At 41.0% G+C, this 20,990-nt stretch overlaps 1 protein-coding gene across 3 annotated transcripts in view; it reads left to right on the top strand.

Annotated features, from left to right (window-relative positions):
- MAGI3 (membrane associated guanylate kinase, WW and PDZ domain containing 3) overlaps window positions 1-20,990 on the top strand; it is a 414,340-nt gene that overhangs the window by 355,020 nt on the left and 38,330 nt on the right. For all 3 annotated transcript variants that reach the window (XM_073587058.1, XM_073587056.1, XM_073587057.1), the window contains 3 exons: window positions 2,322-2,413; window positions 14,603-14,795; window positions 19,845-20,036. In XM_073587058.1, the coding sequence (XP_073443159.1) occupies window positions 2,322-2,413; window positions 14,603-14,795; window positions 19,845-20,036 (477 nt within the window). The remainder of the gene's footprint in view (window positions 1-2,321; window positions 2,414-14,602; window positions 14,796-19,844; window positions 20,037-20,990) is intronic.

Consider the following 20,990-nt stretch of genomic DNA (forward strand, 5'->3'; position numbering starts at 1 on the left):
CTTCATGACATCCGCAGTACATCGCTGTCTATAGCACAAGCAATTAAGATGATCGCAGATTCAAGTCCCCTAAGGAGACAATCCAGAACAGTCAAAAGTAAAAAATGAATAAAAACACTGTAAGTTCAGACTAGCCTCCCTTTTTCCCCAATAAAAATAGATATTAAAAAAGTATACACGGTATCGCTGCATTCAGAAAAGTCCAATCTAACAAACTATAAAAATAATTAACTCGATCGTTAAACTCCGTAAACAGAAAAAAATCACGAGCACCAAAATTACGTTTTTTTGTCCCTGCAATTCCAGAAAAAACGAAAACTGAAAAAAATGGAAATTGACCACTTCGGCAGGGGGTTAAAAAAAAAAAAAGACCTATTCTAAGGATAGGCCGTTTATCTACAGTTGGTTAAGGGCCGTTTCCTTTCACCCCGCCGGTCACCGGAGAGAATTGGCCACCAAGTGAAGGGGCAACTTTGCGATACAACTGATTCATATGGCTTTTGATAATGAATAGATATTTGAAAAAATGTTCTTTCTAGTTTGTAGTTGACTCGGTATTTTTTATACACCTTGAAAAGCCTAGTTTTTCTGAAGGCCCGCCGAATTATGTTAAGCACCCCTGCACCTCTGATCGTGATTGTTACTCACTAGAGTAGCTGTTGTTTCTTGGATGTGTTCCTTAGAACACATGACCTGGTGATGGACTTTCGGTGACACAGCCGTCTGAGCAGTAATCCCACGTGTGGTCCCCCTACTTCTGGAAAGTTTGCTGTTTGGTTGTCTTGCTCTCAAGTCCGTCATCTGCTGAGCACATTATTAAACATTTTCCCAGATGTTTTCTTATTCTTACATGGGACCTAAGTATTCGTAAGAAAAACAGAATTTTCCACAAGACCCCAGCAGTTTATTGGGTCCAAACAGTTTTTTTTTTTTCCTGATTTGTTATAGAACAGAAAGACCTTCTAACATCTTCAAGGGCCAATCGCATGGCAACTCGCGTAGCTCACTCCAGAGTCCTAAAGTAACCATAATCCAATCTGTCCAGAGAGCGACATGTGCCGTTACCAGACACACCTTATTTTCTGAATATCAAAATATTAGACAACTAAGAATCCAATCTATCTTATCCCAGTTTCCGCTTCATTTGTGGTTTTTATATATATGATATTGTTGCTGTATTTATTAAATGCATGCATTTGTGGCTGAAAATCATTTTTGCAGTTGGGTTTCATTAAAAAATGTTGCACTGTTTACTTTTCTACAGCCTCTGTGTAATGCTCTTTACTGGCTGCAGAATGAGTTAACTGACAAACCACCAGTGAGCTCATTCTGACAGTTTTCTAGATCGTTTAGATGTCTTTTTCTGGGCGCCTCTGGGCACTGATTTGAATTTCCAGTGAAACAAAGATCCCATACAATCAAACGGTGCAAAATTTTTATTGAAACTAAATTGTAAAAAGTGATTTTTTTTTTTTTTTTTTTTTAACCCAAATGCATGCTCTGCACTGACTATATTTAAGGATACAACCGGTCTTGGCTGCCTATACAAGTTGTGTGAGTATTGCTTTGGATTTAGTTGCAAAAATATATCGCACGGATTTCACTTTTTGCAATGCAATACGCCAAGTCCACAGTGAAAATAAGACGGTTTATTTCATATGCTGTGGATTTCAAATCATCATCAGTGGCCAATTTCTGCAGCAAATATTCTCAGAAGACTTCAATAAAATTCCGCTTAATAAAATAATATATTTATATTAAAATATTCTACTTTGATAAGACGTGGATTTTGCACTAGGATAAGTGAATTTTGTTCTTAAATGAATGTTGTGACTTAGTGTAGTTTCAAAATATAGATATTAGAAAAAAAATGTAAATGATAGAGCCAAAACTGGTTTCTATTATATGCAGTGAAAGAAGAACTACTTACTTGTAATTCTCATTATTAACATCTTTGTTTGAGATAAGTCATTTATTCCAAGAGATTTGTAGTAACTTTTTCTGCTGTGGCGCTGAAATCCTCATTACAGTACATATAACATCTAAATTCCCAGAGGAGCATGAATGGCATATAAGTCTCCTCACTCTGACATGCAAGGCCTGGCTTGTCTTTTTCCTCAAGGAGAACCGTTACCCCTTGGATCCCAGTGCATATGATGTCACAGGCCAATGTGACTGTGGACGACCAGCTGTAGTGTAGCTTTATATTTTAACTCTCAGTGAAGAGTTCAACTTCTGATGATATTATATTGTTCTTTTGTTTCTTGCTAAGTGATGCCTAAAAAGTTTTTTTTAATTTTTTTTTTATTTTCTATACATAGCTCCCAATACAAAGGACTTGGATGTGTTTCTTCGTAAGCAAGAATCTGGTTTTGGATTCCGGGTCCTTGGAGGAGATGGCCCAGACCAGGCGGTGAGAACGGTTTCCTTTTCAGTATTGTACACCTCACACCACTTAATGTTTCCATTTTTAAGGAAAGTCGTACATTATTAAGCACCATATATTCTTATAAGGTCACCAATATTTCGACCGTGTTCCACACTATCACTTTACTGCCAGTCATTGCTTGGACACTATATCCAGTGACATAGAACAGAACTATCATGATGACTTGATGATTTCATGACTACCACTAGCTGCAGGTTAACATCTCACTATTTCTATTTTAAAATTTTAATTGAAATGTATTATGAAAGTAATAGACAAGTCAGGAGCTCACAAAGTGTATGAAGAATAATAACAAAATGGCGCTTAAAGGAAATCTTCAGCAGGTTTTTGCTACCACATCTCAGAGCAACATAATGTAGGGGCAGAGAGCCTGATTCCAATGATGTATCACTTGCATAACTGGGTGCAGCCGATCTCACTCAGAGTTTTTAGATTTAGCAAAGCAGCAGAGCTGAGGAAGCTAACTCCGCCCACGATTAGCACTTGATAGATCAGCAATGATAAGCTCCTGGTGCCAAAGCAATCATTGCAAGCAAACAAAACCTCAGCACTTGATGAGAGAGACATTGCTGAAATCTGTTTTAACCCCTAAATATGCTGTTAGATTACTTAGCAAAAACCTGCTGACAGATTCCCTTTAATGGGAGAAATATAAGGTTATGTTCACTTGCTGTAATTGTAGTACATTTTCTGTTGCAAAAACTGTTATGGCAGGAAAGATTCATAAGATATGCGTGTTTTTGATACGTTTTAGTTGGATTTATTTTTCATTTAATTGAATGGATGAAAAACGCTGCAAAAATGAAAGAATTGACATGGAAAAACGCATTGACGGTTGAAATAAAGCAGCGTGTAAATGAGATTTAAGAAATGTCATTAGTTTTTCTGGTACTTCAATATACTGAGTATTTAAGTCTATCTTCCACTTGTGGATCGTCGGTTGCAGAATTATGTAGGTGGAAATGCAAGGTCAATAGTGTAGAAAGCTGGACGTTTACGACTAAATTGCCTGTTCAGTGAGAGCACCCATAACAATTTCCACTTCCACTTAAAAAGAGGGGGTGAATAAATTTAGGGGAGGGGAAGGGAGAAGCAGGAGAGAAAGAAAAGAATGAGTGGATGAGAATACAGTTAATAGAAGAACAGATAGAGAGTGACCCTCACGGGGGGAGAAGATATTCATTGATCCCAATCAGCTCGATTATCAAAATTGACTCCTATTATCTGAATATTGAATCAAAGTTGTCGGTATCTAACAAAAGAGCCTTCTGCTAGATAATTTCTCATTGACCATTGGCCATGAGACTTTTGAGTTTTACCCATTCAAGGCTGATCAAAGGGGACTTCCAAACCTCTGCGATTGTGAACCATGCATCCAAGAACATGAATGAGATGATTTTTGGGTATGCTTAAGAATATCAAGTATAGATCTGATACCAAAATGTAACAATGGAGCAGGCACCACCTTTATATTGACAGATTACTAACCAAGGTACATGGAAGACAAATGCAATTCAAAAAAAGTGGAAAAACATTAACAAGTATACCCCTAAAGTGATGTCAAGCAGTATTCAATATAGGAAGGAAGGAGGACCCACACGTTTCGCCTCAAGAGATGGCTTGCTCAGAGGTGGTCCTCACTCCCATAGAATGATTTTTCTATGAGCCAATTTACCTGGGTGACTGCACATGGCACTTATTTGCATATATTGTAGTTATTGCTTATTTTCTTTTATATAGCCTTTTTATAGTCCATTAATTACTGTGTGTACTTGTGCATTACACCTTTCTTCTTTTTCTCCAGCTCTTTGGCAGATTCTTGGGTACCGCAGTGCTCGGGCTGGCGACTGGCAACACGCTGGCCCTTTAATAGCTCCTGACACTGCCAGCACACACATGCAGCGTTCACTACTGAATACTGCGGTGCATGCAATGAAAGATTTACAGAAAACGTCTGACCTCTGTCATTGCCAAAAAAGGATATCTAAAAAATATTGAGATTAACGTTTGTTAATGACCAAATACTTATTTCCACCATAATTTGCTAAATAAACATTGCCAAATCAGACAAGGTGATTTTCTGAATTTATTTTCTCATTTTGACTCTCATAGTTGTGGTCTACCTATGATGTAATTACAGGCCTCTCTCATCTTTTTAAGTGGGAGAACTTGCACAATTGGTGGCTGACTAAATACTTTTTCCCCACTGTATATGCCCCAGCGTCTCCTATTATGTATATGCCCCAGTGTCTCCTGTGATATATATGCCCCAGCATCTCATGTGATATATATGCCCCAGCATCTCATGTGATATATATGCCCCAGCATCTCATGTGATATATATGCCCCAGCATCTCCTATGATTGTTTGTGCCCCAGCGTCTACTTTGATGTATATGCCCCAGCGTCTCCTGTGATGTATATGCCCCAACCCGTTTCTTCTATGTGATGTATATAGAGCAGTCTCGGTGTCTCCTTTGTGGTGTACAATATGTACTTCAGGCCCCCCCACTGCTTGAGTTAGAAATTTAACATGAGCAGTGATGAATTTCACAGGAGACCTGCATTGTAATACACTGCTCAAAAAAATAAAGGGAACACTTAAACAACAGAATCTAAGGGCCCCGTCACACATAGCGACTCACCAGTGATCCCGACTACGATATGAACTTGTCAGGATCGCTGGTGTGTCGCTACATGATCGCTGGTGAGCTGCCAAACAGGCAGCTTCACCAGCGATCAGCACCAGGAACAACGAGCGGGCGCGTCGCTGTGTACCTTAGTTACCAGCACGATGATGCAGGGAGCTGGTAACCAAGGTAAACAGCGAGTTTCTAAGCGCCGCGCAGCACTTAGAAACCCACTGTTTACCTTGGTTACCAGCTCCTGCTCGCTGGTTGTTGCTCTCCCGCCTGCCACACGCAGCGATGCGTGCTGGCCAGCGGGAGACCAACGACCCAAAAAAAGTCCAGAGTTTTCAAGAACGATCAGCGATACCCGGCAGGGGGGCCGGTCGCTGATAGATGTCACTCACAGCGATCTCGCTGGTGCTTCACAAAACTTGTGTGTGACAGGGGCTTAACTCCAAGTAAATCAAACTGTCCACTTAGGAAGCAACACTGATTGACAATCAATTTAACATGCTGTTGTGCAAATGGAATGGACAACAGATGGAAATTATTAATAATAATAATCTTTATTTTTATATAGTGCTAACCTATTCCGCAGCGCTTTACAGTTTGCACACATTATCATTGCTGTCCCCGATGGGGCTCACCATCTAAATTCCCTATCAGTATGTCTTTGGAATGTGGGAGGAAACCGGAGTACCCGTAGGAAACCCAAACAAACATGGGGAGGATTTGAACCCAGGACCCCAGCACTGCAAGGCTGCAGTGCTATCCACTGAGCCACCGTTATTGGCAATTATCAAGACACACTTAATAATGGAGTGGTTTTGCAGGTGGGGACCACATCTCAGTACCAATGCTTTCTGGCTGATGTTTTGGTCACTTTTGAATGTGGTTGTGCTTTCACACATGGTAGCATGAGACAAACTCTACAACCCACACAAGTGGCTCAATAGTGCAGCTCATCCAGGTTGGCACATCAATGCGAGCTATGGCAAGAAGGTTTGCTGTGTCTGTCAGCGTAGTGTCGAGAGGCTGGAGGCGCTACCAGCAGACAGGCCAGTACACCAGAAGACGTGGAGGGGGCCGTAGGAGGGCAAAAACCCAGCAGCAGGACCGCTTACCTCTGCCTTTGTGGAAGGAGGAACAGGAGGAGCACTGCTAGAGCCCTGCAAAATGACCTCCAGCAGACCACAAATGTGCATGTGTCTACACAAACAGCTAGAAACTGACTCCATGAGGATGGTCTGAGTGCCCGGCGTCCACAGATGGGGGTTGTGCTCACAGCCCAACACCATGCAGGACGCTTGGCATTTGCCACAGATCACTAGGATTAGCAAATTCGCCATTGGCACCCTGTGCTCTTCACAGATGTGCTCAGTGTGAACTTGCTTTCATGTGACAGATGTAACAGAGTCTGGAGACGCCATGGAGAGTGATCTGCTGCCTGCAACATCCTTCAGTAGAACCAGTTTGGCAGTGGGTCAGTAATGGTGTGGAGTGGCATTTCTTTGGAGGGTCGTACAGCCCTCCATGTGCTCGCCAGAGGTAGCCTGACTGCCATTAGGTACCGAGATGAGATCCTCAGACCCCTTATGAGACCATATGCTCGTGCGGTTGGCCCTGGGTTCCGCCTAATGCAGGACAATGCCAGACCTCATGTGGCTGGAGTGTGTCAGCAGTTCCTGCAAAATGAAGGCATTGAAGCTATGGACTGGTCCACCCGTTCCCCAGGCCTGAATCCGATTGAGCACATCTGGGACATCATGTGTCACTCCATCCACCAACGTCATGTTGCACCACAGACTGTCCAGGAGTTGGCGGATGCTTTAGTTCAGGTCTGGGAGGAGATCCCTCAGGAGACCATCCGCTGCCTCATCAGGAGCATATGCCCAGGCATTGTAGGGAGTTCATACAGGCACGTGGAGGCCACACACAATACTGAGCATCATTTCCTTGTCTTCAAGCATTTCTACTGAAATTAGATCAGCCTGTAATTTGATTTTCCACTTTGATTTTGAGTATCATTCCAAATCCAGGCCTCCATGGGATATTAATTTTGATTTACATAGAATTGATCAATGTTTTATTGTTCTCAATTAATGCCACTATGTAATGAATAAAGATTTGCAACTGATATCATTCAGTGATATCTAGGATGTGGTATTTTAGTGTTGCCTTTATTTTTTTGAGCAGTGTATATATTTGTGTTTAGAACTTACTGCTGCGAGTTCTTCGCAAAAAGTCAACTGCTCTGAAGACCGATGCAATCCTGGAAAAGCAGTTGTGAGACGCATCATCATTATCACCTAACATCATTCGTCTCACCAAAGAGAAGCAGATCCTGCTGTCACATTAGGGGGCTAGTTAATTGTTTAACCATATATAGCGGGATAAATTTCAAGTTGATGATTTTGAACGGCCCCCCGTATTAAGTTATAAATATTGAAATGGCCCTTGGCAGAAAAAAGTTTCCCCACCCCTGCTGTAGAGGTATTGTCTATTCATACTTATCTCAGATATCCACCACATTTACAGAGCTCTTGTGGTTATCATGCCGGTCATATGGGTTGTATCCCATTGCCAATTTTTGACTTAGGAAAGTGGTTATGACCCAGTGTGCGTAATTCTAAATATTTTTATTTGTCTTGTCTAGGCTTTTGTGTTTCTTACATTGGAAGTGCAACCAATCTTTTGTATGTGTTTTTCTTCTTATGAATTGGGTATAAATCTGTACGGTAACTCCTAGTTATTTCTATATAAGAAATTGCTCTTTGACCTCAAAGAAAATGGAATTGGTGCAATGGCTACAGAGTACATTTTATCTCATAATGCAATTTTACAATATAATGCAAGTCTTGCAGCTTGCGTCTTCTGATCAGTCCACTGGTGTTTGATACTCTGAGCCTGCACTTCATCTGTTCTAATAACATTATTTGAGTGACATTGTTGTAATATGGGTCATGATGAGACTCCAACCTGTGTGTCACTGGTAATAAACACTAACCAGTTAAAGAGAATCGGTCTGCTTGGAAATGCTTGACAATCAGTGGGCAGTGTATTGTACAGCAGAGTAAACTGACCAGATTGGTGTATACAGTAGGTTTACAGAAAATCTTCTTTTGTAAGGCCACATTCACACATCAGTATTTGGTCAGTTTTTTTCATCAGTATTTTTAACCCAAAATCGGGAGTGGAACAATCGGAGGAAAAGTTTACGGGCTCATTCACACGTCAGTGTTTGAATGCCAAAGCCAGAGGTGAAGCTGACAGAGAAACTATAATTGGAAGATTGACATTTGTTCTGTGGTTTTGGGACACTCAGGCATGTTGGATTTCAGCATGCCCCATCCTTTTGTTCTCACAGGAGGTCAGCAGCTGCTAATGATGTCTGGCACTAGCTTACTCTCTCTCCCATATGCAAGCATAAAATTGCTCATCCTTTATTGTGTTTGGTAGGGGGCAGGGAAAAATAACTGTCAGGGAAACCAGCACTAAGCATACAACGATCTAAGGTTTATGGATAGCTTCTTACTACAGTGCCTCATGGTTTGCCCTGGTGGTGGCCTGATAACCTGTGTATATAGTGGGGAAAAAAGTATTTAGTCAGCCACCAATGGTGCAAGTTCTGCAACTTAAAAAGATGAGAGAGGCCTGTAATTGACATCATAGGTAGACCACAACTATGAGAGTCAAAATGAGAAAATAAATCCAGAAAATCACCTTGTCTGATTTGGCAATGTTTATTTAGCAAATTATGATGGAAATAGGTATTTGGTCATTAACAAACGTTCATCTCAATATTTTGTTATATATCCTTTGTTATATATCCTTTGTTTTCTGTAAGTCTTCACACACTGTTGGTGGTATGTTGGCCCATTCCTCCCATGCAGATCTCTTCTAGAGCAGTGATGTTTTGGGCCTGTCGCTGGGCATCACGAATTTTCAAATCCATCCACAGGTTTCCTATGGGGTTGAGATCTGGAGACTGGCTAGGCCACTCCAGGACCTTCATATGCTTCTTACGAAGCCACTTCTTCATTGCCCTGGTGGTGTGCTTGGGATCATTATCATGCTGAAACACCCATCCACGTTTCATCTTCAATGCCCTTGAGGATGAAAGGAGGTTAGCACTCAATCTCACAATACATGGCCCCATTCATTTTTTTCATGTACACGGAGCAGTCGTCCTGGTCCCTTTGCAGAGAAACAGCCCCAAAGCATGATGTTGCCACCCCCATGTTTCACAGTATTTATGGTGTTCTTTGGATGCAACTCAGCATTCTGTCTCTACCAAACAGTTCTACTTTGGTTTCAGCAGACCATATCACATTCTCACAATACTATTCTGGATAATCCATATGCTCTCTAGCAAACTTCAGACGGGCCCGAACATGTACTGGCTTAAGCAGGGGGACATGTCTTGCACTTCAGGATGAGTCCCTAGCGGCATAGTGTGTTACTGATGGTATCCTTTATTACGGTGGTCCCAACTCTATGCAGGTCAGTCTCTTTGTCCCCCCATGTGGTTCTGGAATTTTTGCTCACTGTTTGTTTCTGGTGTCCTTCGAGAGCTCTTTGGTCTTCACTATAGTGAAGTTTGGAGTGTGACTGTTTGTTTGAGGTTGTGGACAGGTGTCTTTTATATAGATAACAAGTTCAAACAGGTGCCATTACTACAGGTAATAATGGAGGACAGAGGAGCCTCTTAAAGAAGGTTACAGGTCTGTGAGTTCCAGAAATCTTGCATGTTTTTAGGTGACCAAATACTTATTTTCCACAATAATTTACAAAATAAATCTTGCCAAATCAGACAAGGTGATTTTCTGTATTTGTTTTCTCATTTTGACTCTTATAGTTGTGGTCTACCTATGATGTCAATTGCAGGCCTCTCTCTTCTTTTTAAGTGGGAGAGCTTGCACAACTCGTGGCTGACTAAATACTTTTTTTTTCCCCACTGTATATGGATTTAGCATTATATATCTATTAGACATATGATTGCTATGTAATAAATGATTTGCAATGCTTTATTCTATTTGGAAGCAACATGAAATGTCAGACCCAGTTTGTTAGGAATGAAGTCAAGTACAGAGATAAATAATTAAAAGGCCCTGTGTTCTTCTGCCAGTGATTCCAGGTACCTGCAGTGTCTTCATGCTGTGTTATGGCTCAGTTTTCTCCTATGCATGCCCAATAATTTAATATAATTGAAGACGACAGGAAACCACAGCAACAAGGCCTACACTGCCTACCGCTGTCATTTTTGAGTTGATGAAATGCTGAGAAATCAATGTAAATGTGTTTGTTACAAAGGGCACGCCGTTACAATATAGATGCGGAACACAGCTGCTAAAAGGATCTGACCTTGCTTGGACTCTTTTAGGACTTTGCTATTGTAGCAGCTCTGGTAACCGGCGATTGCTGGCATCGGCAATAATGGTGAATGTGTACTGTGCAAGGCCATCGTGTCAGTCTGCATATAAGGCTCCTAAAACAACTGCTAAGGCATAGAACAGATAATTACACTGAAATTGGAGGCCTTCATTTTCTGTGTTATTGCTAATTTGCTGCTTTGTCACCAGGCATGTACTTATTGATCTTAAAGGGAATGTGTCGTCAGAAAATTACCTATGGTTTAATTTACGTTTTTTGTGTTAAATGTATTTTTTTTTCTTTTAATTCGGCAATGTTTTGCTTTTGCATTTCACAGTCTGTACTAAAAAAATTAAAATTAGGAAATCTTCCAATTGTTTCTAGAAATACATACATACATAACACACATATTAGCAGCAATAGAGACTCATTCTTTGCACTTAAGCATCTATTGAGCGTGTGCAGAAGTCATTGTCAAGGTTGCAGGAGTAATGGAGTACCATCACCAAGTTAGAGTACTGAATCCTTTATCAGCTGTGCGTTTCACTGTAATCCTGCCTGTGATGAAAATGAGTTTGCTGAAAACTCATCCTGAAATGACAGGAAGATGGCCCCTGTAACCAGTGTGAAAATTGCAAAATTATATTTAAAAAAAAAAAAAAAAAATTATATTGTTATATAAAAAATGTTTTCCAAAATTTTTTTTTAAAAATAGAACTAACTGGTTTAAATAATAAGTCATTTTCTGATAACCAGATTCCCTTAAAGGTAATCTGTCACTAGGTTTTTGCTGTGTAATCTGATGTAGGTTCAGAGTCCTTGATTACAGTGATGTAACACGTACTGGGCTGTGTGTTGGAGTTTCAATACAATCAGTGTTTTATCAGCAGGAGATTATCGGTACAGGACAACTGACCTTCTTGTCCAACCATGCCCCCACCACTGATAAGCTGAAAGCTGCCAATTAGTGGTGTGGGCAGTGTTACACAGAGGTTAATATACAGGGCACTGCTAGATCTGCAGCTGAGAAAGCTGTGATTCTATCACAACTGCTGCACCCAGTAAACGAAGTGTTACATTGCTGAAATTAGTGTCTCTGTCCATACAGTACTGTGAGATTACATAGCAAAATCCTACTGACAGATTCCCTTTAACACCTTCCGGACATGTGGCATACAGTTACTTCATATGTCAGATCCCTGTGGGTATGTTCCCACGGACAGTAAACGCTGCGGGTTTGACGCTGTGTAAATCGCAGCGGCCAGATATTACAGCATAGTGGAGGGGATTTCAAGAAATCCCATGCCCACTATGCATGCATCGGCGCCCGCGGCTTCCCTGTGGAGACAGATATGCAGCGCATCTTTCCAGACCGCAGCATGTCTATTTATCTTGCGGAGACGTGAGCCTCCGCAAGAGGAATTTCACCAGTACAATGTATTGGAAGCGGTGATTCGGCACGGTTCAATGAACACATGCGGATTCACCTGCGTTCTAAAGCCGGCAGCGCTTTGGACGCAGTGGACATGTGCTATGTCCAAAGTGCTGCCTAAGGCCGCTTTCACACGTCAGGCTTTCGGTATCCGGCATGGTGCGGTGAAAAACCGGACTGTCGGATCCGGCGTCTGTTACGACCAGATCCGGCTTTTTCCCCGTGCTGTTTCATTGCTGCTGCATTGCGCCGGATGACAATGCGGCGCATCCGTTTTTTTCCGGATCCGGAGAAAATAGCCGGTCCGGCGTCTGGAAAAAATGTTGCATGCAACGTTTTTTCCCAACGCCGGACCGGTTTTTCGCACTGCGCATGCCCGGAAACCACCTCTGCCAGGAATATATCCGGCAGAAAGAAGGATCCGGTGTCTGCGTATGCGGCCGGATCCGGTAGTCCGGTTTTTTGCCGCCCCATGCCGGATACCGAAAGCCTGAAGTGTGAAAGCGGCCTAATACTGACTGTGGGAACATACCCTGACTTTGATGCGGGCTTGAAAGGCGAGCCTGCTTCTTTCTTGGAAGATGATGGCTGAATTACACAGGTCAACGAAAAAAATTTTTTTTTCTGGTGTCCAAAATATTTTAATGAATTTGGGGTATTTTTGGGGTGCTGATTCTGAATATGTCATCAGTTTTGCCAGATTGGCTCAAGTTTTTGAGATTTTTGGTATCTTATTTATAGCACTTGTTGGTAAATGCGACGCATCATCTCATTAATTTCTTTGGATTAGTACTTGAACTGAGCAGTTCTCAATATAGTTTTGTGTTAATTAGTGTTCTAAAAGTTTGTTCATAGCTTGATTTTTGCACTAACTTTATGTTGTTGTCTGTTTTCCAGTGAAAAGCATGAACTCATCATGAAGAAGTTGTCTTAACGATCCAGACTCATTCTGTTACATTTGTGGTGAATATACACTGCCAAAACATAGAAGAAACATAACAGACTTCGTAAAAAAAGTGTATTTTGCCTATTTTGGGGTTATGCTTGGGGACCAAGACAAGTTTTGGGCACCACACATAGTGTGCAAAGCATGTATCGAATTATTACGAAAATGGAGCAAAGGACAAAGAAAAAGCTTCAAATTTGGTGTTCCAATGGTGTGGAGAGAGCCAAAAAATCATCATGATGACTGTTATTTCTGTGCAGTGCAAGTGCAAGGATTCAATAAGCATAAGAAACGAAAATGGGAGTAACATGGAATCTGCAAGAAGGCCTGTCCCTCATTGTGAAGATGTGCCTGTACCTGTGTTTACCATAAATAACAGTCATCATGATGATTTTTTGGCTCTCTCCACACCATTGGAACACCAAATTTGAAGCTTTTTCTTTGTCCTTTGCTCCATTTTCGTAATAATTCGATACATGCTTTGCACACTATGTGTGGTGCCCAAAACTTGTCTTGGTCCCCAAGCATAACCCCAAAATAGGCAAAATACACTTTTTTTACGAAGTCTGTTATGTTTCTTCTATGTTTTGGCAGTGTGTATTCACCACAAATGTAACAGAATGAGTCTGGATCGTTAAGACAACTTCTTCTTGATGAGTTCATGCTTTTCACTGGAAAACAGACAACAACATAAAGTTAGTGCAAAAATCAAGCTATGAACAAACTTTTAGAACACTAATTAACACAAAACTATATTGAGAACTGCTCAGTTCAAGTACTAATCCAAAGAAATTAATGAGATGATGCGTCGCATTTACCAACAAGTGCTATAAATAAGATACCAAAAATCTCAAAAACTTGAGCCAATCTGGCAAAACTGATGACATATTCAGAATCAGCACCCCAAAAATACCCTAAATTCGATGAAATATCTTTGGCACCAAAAATGCTGTTGACCAGTGTTATTCAGCCATCATCTGCCTTTAACAGCCATGGGTGGAATAGAGCTGTCTGTGGCTGTTAACATGTTTTAAATGCCGCTGTCGATCTTACATGATTGTAGCTTCAAGTACTATTAAATATAGTAAAAACTGGAAAAAAAAAGTTCATATTCACAGCTACCCCAAAATGGTATTTGTAAAAATGTCAGTTTTACGGGTCTCAGAAAATTGGGACACAGGAAAAATTTTACTTTATTTAATTTTTTTTTTTTTTACAAATGTTTGGGTTTTTTTCGCCACTTAAATAAAGGAAAAAAAAACTATTCAGGTTTGGTATCCGCAGAACTGTACTGACCTGGAGAGTCCTATTGTCTGGTAATTTTTAACATATAGTGAACGTGGTAAAATTTAAAAAAAACACAAATGAGAAATTGCGCTTTTTTTCACGTTTCAGTGCACTTTGAATTTTTTTTTGCCGCTTTCCAGTGAATAACAAATTCACAAATTTTGCTCATTGTTTTTGCCCAAAAACTTGTAACTTTATTATTCTTTTGTCAGTCTGTATACTTTGAAATATGGATGGGAAAACGGGCGTGACTACTAACACAAATAGGTCTAAGCCAGATCTGAGAGTTACGACCGAAGGTGGCAATTCTCACACCACTAGGCAGATGCTGGAAAAATAGGAGAAACTGCTCTAGACAGGCCTGTTATGTGTAAAGATGCGCTAAAATGATCAAAGGTCAAATAACAAGTAAAAACAACGCCGCCACAAGCAAAACTGACAACAAATCTCATAAATTCACTTCTAAAACGTTTTCTTTTATTGCAGATTTACATCGGGGCGATTATTCCCCTAGGCGCTGCAGAGAAAGATGGTCGCCTCCGTGCTGCTGATGAACTAATCTGTATCGATGGAGTACCAGTGAAGGGAAAATCCCACAAGCAGGTCTTAGATTTAATGACCACTGCCGCTCGAAATGGTCATGTCCTGCTAACAGTGAGAAGGCAGATATTCTTTACAGGTAGGTAAAGGTTTAAGAGGTAAAGAAGGGCCCAGGGTTCCATAATTTTGTTCACAACACCTAAACAAGACAAACTTACTCCGGGTGGGACTTTAGTAGACTTCTGATTCTACAATTTCTTTTCATTGGCTTACCTAGCATTATCACTGCTTAAAGGGAATCTATCTCCATGTTTTGGTTACCCCATTTGAGAACATCATTATGTAGGGACAGATACCCGATTCCAGTGATGTCTCACTTACTGGGCTACTTGGTTTCATTTTGTTAAAATCGCTGTTTTACCTGCTACAGAATTACCAGTTCTCTGAATGCTGAACACTGTATAACCCCACCCCCACCACCGATAGGCAGATATCTGCCTATCCACAGTGTGCAAAAAAAGCAGCCAATCGGTGGTGGGGGCGGGTTTATGCAGACCTCATGAATATGAAGGACTACATCGCAGCAGGTTTCCTAGTCCTCTAGTGATAATCTCCTGCTGATAAAACAATGATTTGATCACATCTATACTAAACAACCCAGCAAGTGACACATTACTGCTCTGATATTAGGTGGCAAAAACCTGATTGTTCCTGTCATGTTTCATATGCATATCTGTGATTAGCCACTTTTAAAGTAGTGGAGCAGACTTGTGTATAGATTTATTAGAAAATGTTCCGTCCAACTAGAATTTTATTTCTATCCTGCTCCTTTTTGTGTTTAGGAGTCCAGTAGGCGGTCCTATTAGGTTATTGGCAGCTATTTCTATACATGGTCATATAGGAAAGGATGTCAACCACTAGAATAGTACCGCCTACTGGACTCCTAAATATTGCAAGAGCAGGATTTAAATGAATGGAAAAAACTAAATCTATTACGGCTGTTTCCCTCCTCCTGATGGAATGTCGCCATTCTTCTACTGTTATGTCTAACGTCCTGTATATTTCAATGAATAAAGTTACAGAATTTTGAATGCATCCCTGGATGTTAAATGGCTTGTTCGACACTAGTAAAAAAAAAAAATCTGTTTACAATTATTGATAAAATTTGTTATGTTTGCTTATATAGTGCCGTTAAAGAGGTTGTCCACTACTTTAACATTAATGACCTATCCTTACAGACCATTTTTCCCTGTGTTTGTTTGACATAACATTATTTTTTGATTTAGCCTTATTTTCCCAATTATTTTACATGGCCTCCTAATTACATATTTTGCATCACATTTCTTTTTATGTGTAATATTCTTGTTTGGGGTCATGCCCATGAGTACCCTCTAAGAATGTTTTAGTGGGTGGTATGTGTGAAAGTGACATTCACAGTCATGCCAAAACCCAAGCTTTCTCAGCTAAGCATTGCCCACTGCCTCCACCAGCTTGCCTTCCTATAGTGCACCCTGGTGCCAACTCTTCCCGGACTATGCAACCCACATGCATCCACACATTGCCATAGAAAATGACCAAACCAGGTGGCCACCTCCCATTACTTTGACTACTTAGTAGGTACTAACCACTTGCATTTGGAAGATGCTCTGGTCCAGATGTGATTTGCCCGTTTTTTCCTTTTTTTCCCCAACAAATCAACCTCAAGAACTGACTGCTCATTAGCTTGCTTGTGTGACCTTACAGGAGCCATTGTAACCATTGGTTTGAATGTTATAGCTGATCGGTGTTTCACTATATGTGAAAATGAACTGTTGGTTCTCACGTGCAGAAAGAACCTCCACCATTGACATAGTTGGATGATTCCAGCGTTGAGTGTTGCCTGCCTTTGCATGTCCCCCTACAAATTCCAATGTCCTTTTCTTCATTCTTGCGTTTCATTGACCTCACGATGACTAACGCTCCTCCGTTCTGCACACCGTTCTCATCTTGACCTTTTTGCTTTGCTCCCAGCAGTAAGCCTTTAGAGATCTGCTCAATAAAGGGATCATTCCTGGCCGGCATATACGTTCTACTGCTTCTTAGATTAAATCAATGTTGCGAGTTTTCCAACCTTCATATTCTGAGCCGCGTGTCTGCCGGTGGGAAATTATTTTTTCCCAGTGGAGGCTTAAAGGTGTCATCCGCGCTACTTTGCAAAAGACGGAGCATTTTCGAAAACGTCAATGTAATTATCTGCCATAAACAAATGGAAAGTTCCAGCAAAGAAATTCTCCTATTGTTTATTAGAGAATGTGAATCTCCAGGTTATCAGCACAAAAAATGGAACTACGTTCTATCCAATTACATTCAGTAAGTACATTTGTACTGAAAAATCCCCCAAACCGCCTGACCCAGAAATGGCCGAACACAACCAACCCACAACACTATCTGGACTGTTTTGGTTTCCATTAATTATGTAATAGATGAGATTAAGATAAAGAAGTGCTCCGCCAAGCTGCATATAACACATTATCTGGGAAGGAAGCCTTCGTCAGCCATATTACCCAGGGCATCAACCTGGTGTCATTGCTGGTAGCAGACGTGGAGTACCCACCTTGAGGCCCCCATACATATTACATTTACACAGAAATCATTAGGTTCTGTCCCGTTCTTATCTTTTCAGATTATTGTACAGTGCCAGGATTAATATATACCTCTTACCAGAGAACAAGGTCTATGCAGATTTTTGCTCTGAAGGTTACAGAATTTTGAATGCATCCCTAGATATTAAATGGGTTCTTCAACAGTAAAAATTATTACTAATATTTAGTATGTTTGTTATATAGTGCCGTTAAAGAGGTTGTCCACTACTTCAACATTGATGACCTGCCATTACAGATAGGTTAGCAATGTTTGATCAGTGGGGATGCTGTTCTCAGTGCCTGCAAATGCCAGAAGTACTCAGTTACGGAGCTGCTCCATCTCCTGATAGTGGCAGCGACTGAGTGCTGTACAGCTGCCCCTTATTGATTTTAATAGGGGTCGGATGTGCGGTACCCAGCCACATCCACTATGAGTAGATGGAGCAAATGTCATCAGTGTTAAAGTAGTGGACAACCTCTTTAATTCCACAGCACTTTACAAACATCACTGTGGTCTCCACAGAAGCTCACAGTCTAAATTCCCTATCAGTATGTTTAATGAGAGTGGGAGGAAACCAGAGTACCCGATGGAAACCCATACAAACTTTCCAGTTGTTGTCTTTGGTGGGATTTGAGCCCAGGACCCGAACGCTTCAAAGCAGTAATGCGAACCACTGAGTGCAATTATAAGGTTAAAAATAATAATCAATGGCATATTCGCCTTCCTGCGGATGTAGGGAAGCCCATTCCAGAAGTCTGCACTAGCTCCCAGTCGTTTAGAAATCACAGCACCGCTGCAGCCTGCACACGCCCTTCTAGTCATCTGACCAATTGCAGCCTATCACAGGCTGAGACTCCCAAATGGGGCAGCTTCCAGAGCAGCCGGTGCTGGATCCGCAGGGGCACTGGAAGGTGAATAAGCCTGTTTATTACTCTTAATCCACTTAAAAAATGTTTTACATATTTTACTGTCTGACATTATTATTATTCTTATGTGACTACTATTATCATACAATATTTTTTGCAGTGCAAATTATCATTGAGTTATAAAAAAAATAAAGTAGTAGACCGACAGAGCAGCACATAACCCCTTCAATGTAAATTAATTTCTGAGCGAATGCCAGTAAGTAATAAATTGTGTCCGACACAATTAGAAATGAATCTCGGAAATAAAGGAAACGAAAGCCTTCCAGAAAACTTTTATCATTTATTTAGTATATTGGTTAGATGTTCTCTGTCCAACTATTCATGGCAGGCTATGGATTTTCTTTTTCTAACTCCATAATAATTATCACTTCAAAGGATATTGTCTTATATAATGGTAGTCACATAAGAATAATCATCCCGCTCATGTAAAGCCTAGGTCAAGATGAAGTTTTACTGTGAGTATGAGCTAATGTGCCATGTTGTGTATATACCGACCTGTCACAGAAATGACGGCAGATCAAAGGAGGAAAAGGTAGAGGATAATATATAGACGGGAGCAAAAACTCCACTTACATAAGGATCAAAGAGGCTTGGAAGGTGCATTCTGTAACGTATACGCCCTCGTTCCTCTCCAATAGAATGAGCGCTAAACATTTGTACATCTTTATGTAATTTGCCGGGAAGGGCACAATTGGGAATAATGCAACACATGGCACATTCTGTATCCCATTCATTGACTCAAAGCCGAAGCATTGTCCGATCGCATTATGGCCCATAGTTATATTTCCTGTGCCAGAATCAGTGAACATTTAGCGTAATCAGGTCAGATAGGGCTTCCAATGTCTCATGGACTTATCGAGGCATGGCAGGAATGTACTCAGCACTGATTGCTGGGACTGCTATGATTTTTAGGGTGCGGTCAGCTGCAGCACTGATTGACCCCATGGAAGGAGGATACAGTAAAGGTTGGACTTACACCAGCAAATTATCGTGAATAAGGGTTCTTATAATCGCTTGTTTTCTGGTATTTGTGCAGTCAGAGCAGGTGATCATTGTTCTCGGCAGCATATTGTGTGAACAGGACAGATGCTGTCGACAACAATGACAGTCTATGTGCTCAGAAAGATTTACTAATGATCACTCCAGGGCTGTGGAGTCAGTCGGAGCCCATTTTAATGGAATGGGTGTCGTGGAAATTGAGGAGTCCAGAGTCGGAGGTTTGGCTTACCTTGGCAGGGCTGTGGAGTCGGAGTCAAGGAGTTGGAATCGGAGCCCATTTTGGTGTAGTCAATGTCATGGAAATTGAGGAGTCGGAGTCAGAAGTTTCACTTACCGACTCCGCAGCCCTAGATCACGCTATGTCCATTGATACTGTGTTGGCTGGTACCGTATATAAAGGCTATTATATATTATAAAAGCCAAATCAGAATCTCAATTTGCTGACATGTTTTGGGGTTTTTCCCCTCGTAGGTGCAAAGTATGAGATCTGATTTAGCTAGGTGAAAAGCTCTGGACTGGGGTCTATGGGGTAACGGTTCTCCTTGTGGAGCGTGACATACTGGTCCTGGTGTGCCAATGTAAGGAGGCTTGTTTGCCTGTGGTTTTGCAAGCATTCATGAGATATATGTTCATTTTTACAGATAAACCACAAGAAGAGGAGGACACACAAAACCCTACTCCTGCCCTGAACGGCTCTCCAAGGCTAAACCGAATTGAAGTGACTGGTGTCCCCAAACCGCCTGCAGAAGCTTACGATGTTGTCTTACAGCGGAAGGAAAATGAAGGCTTTGGATTTGTTATCCTGACCTCCAAAAATAAACCCCCTCCAGGAGGTGAGAGAGTTTTTATATAAATTAGTTTCTCACCTGTTACCATTGTGAGGACCCTGACATTAGTGTGTCATCTATTGTAATCATTGTCAAACTGGGGTGCCAAGGACCCACCACTAACCTCAACTCAAGGGTCCCCACTTTTCAGCTCCATGCAAATATGACTTTATTCTCATTCACAAATTTCTATGTTAATAAAGTGTGTTAATTGTTAAATAAGATGTTGCCTTTGTCTGTATATAGTGAATCAAGTGTATTGTGCCAGGTACTGCTCTGATAAAAGGCTGGTGGCCCACTCCTGCATATGGGGGCCCACTGGTGGATTCTCCTGTGGACCAGTCCGAGCCTGACTGTAATACATGACCTGTTCTAAATGCAATTTGCAATAATGTGTAGGATTAGATATCATTTATACACAGTATCCCCTTTTTGGTACCACTGGAGACTTCTTTTCTTTTACCTTTGGTGCAATGGTGCCCCCAGATTACTAAATAAAAGACATTTTGATCCCTACGTTTCACAGCAGAAGCTTCTGTTTATTGGATTTCTTTTTGTGTGCTCTAGTGTATGGTTAATAGTCTGTATTTCGGGAGATTTTGGACAGCAGTATTAGAAAGTTTCACCTCCGTTCACCATCTCTGGAACCTCTTTAGATTTGGCTGTGTGGCTTCAGATTTCTGGATATGCTTTAATCGGGCAACTGTGCTGCTTGCATTACCGCAGGCAGCTATCATCTCCCTAAGTGCCTACCCTCATAAGCATGGCAATTTTTTTTAATAACGATAGTACAGTTGTTAATTATTCCATTAATTTATTTTTTCTAATATGGTTTTTAATTTTTTTTTGTGTGTTTTTTCGCGACTGGGTATTAATTCTTCTCCTGTTCGTTTGCCATCACAATATTGAAAATCCTGGGTAAATATTATTAGTGTTGATGTTGTCTCCCTGCTGAAAATC

The sequence above is a fragment of the Dendrobates tinctorius genome, unplaced genomic scaffold (assembly GCF_039654945.1).
Source record: "Dendrobates tinctorius isolate UK_male_01 unplaced genomic scaffold, ASM3965494v1 ptg000098l, whole genome shotgun sequence".
NCBI lineage: Eukaryota > Metazoa > Chordata > Amphibia > Anura > Dendrobatidae > Dendrobates > Dendrobates tinctorius.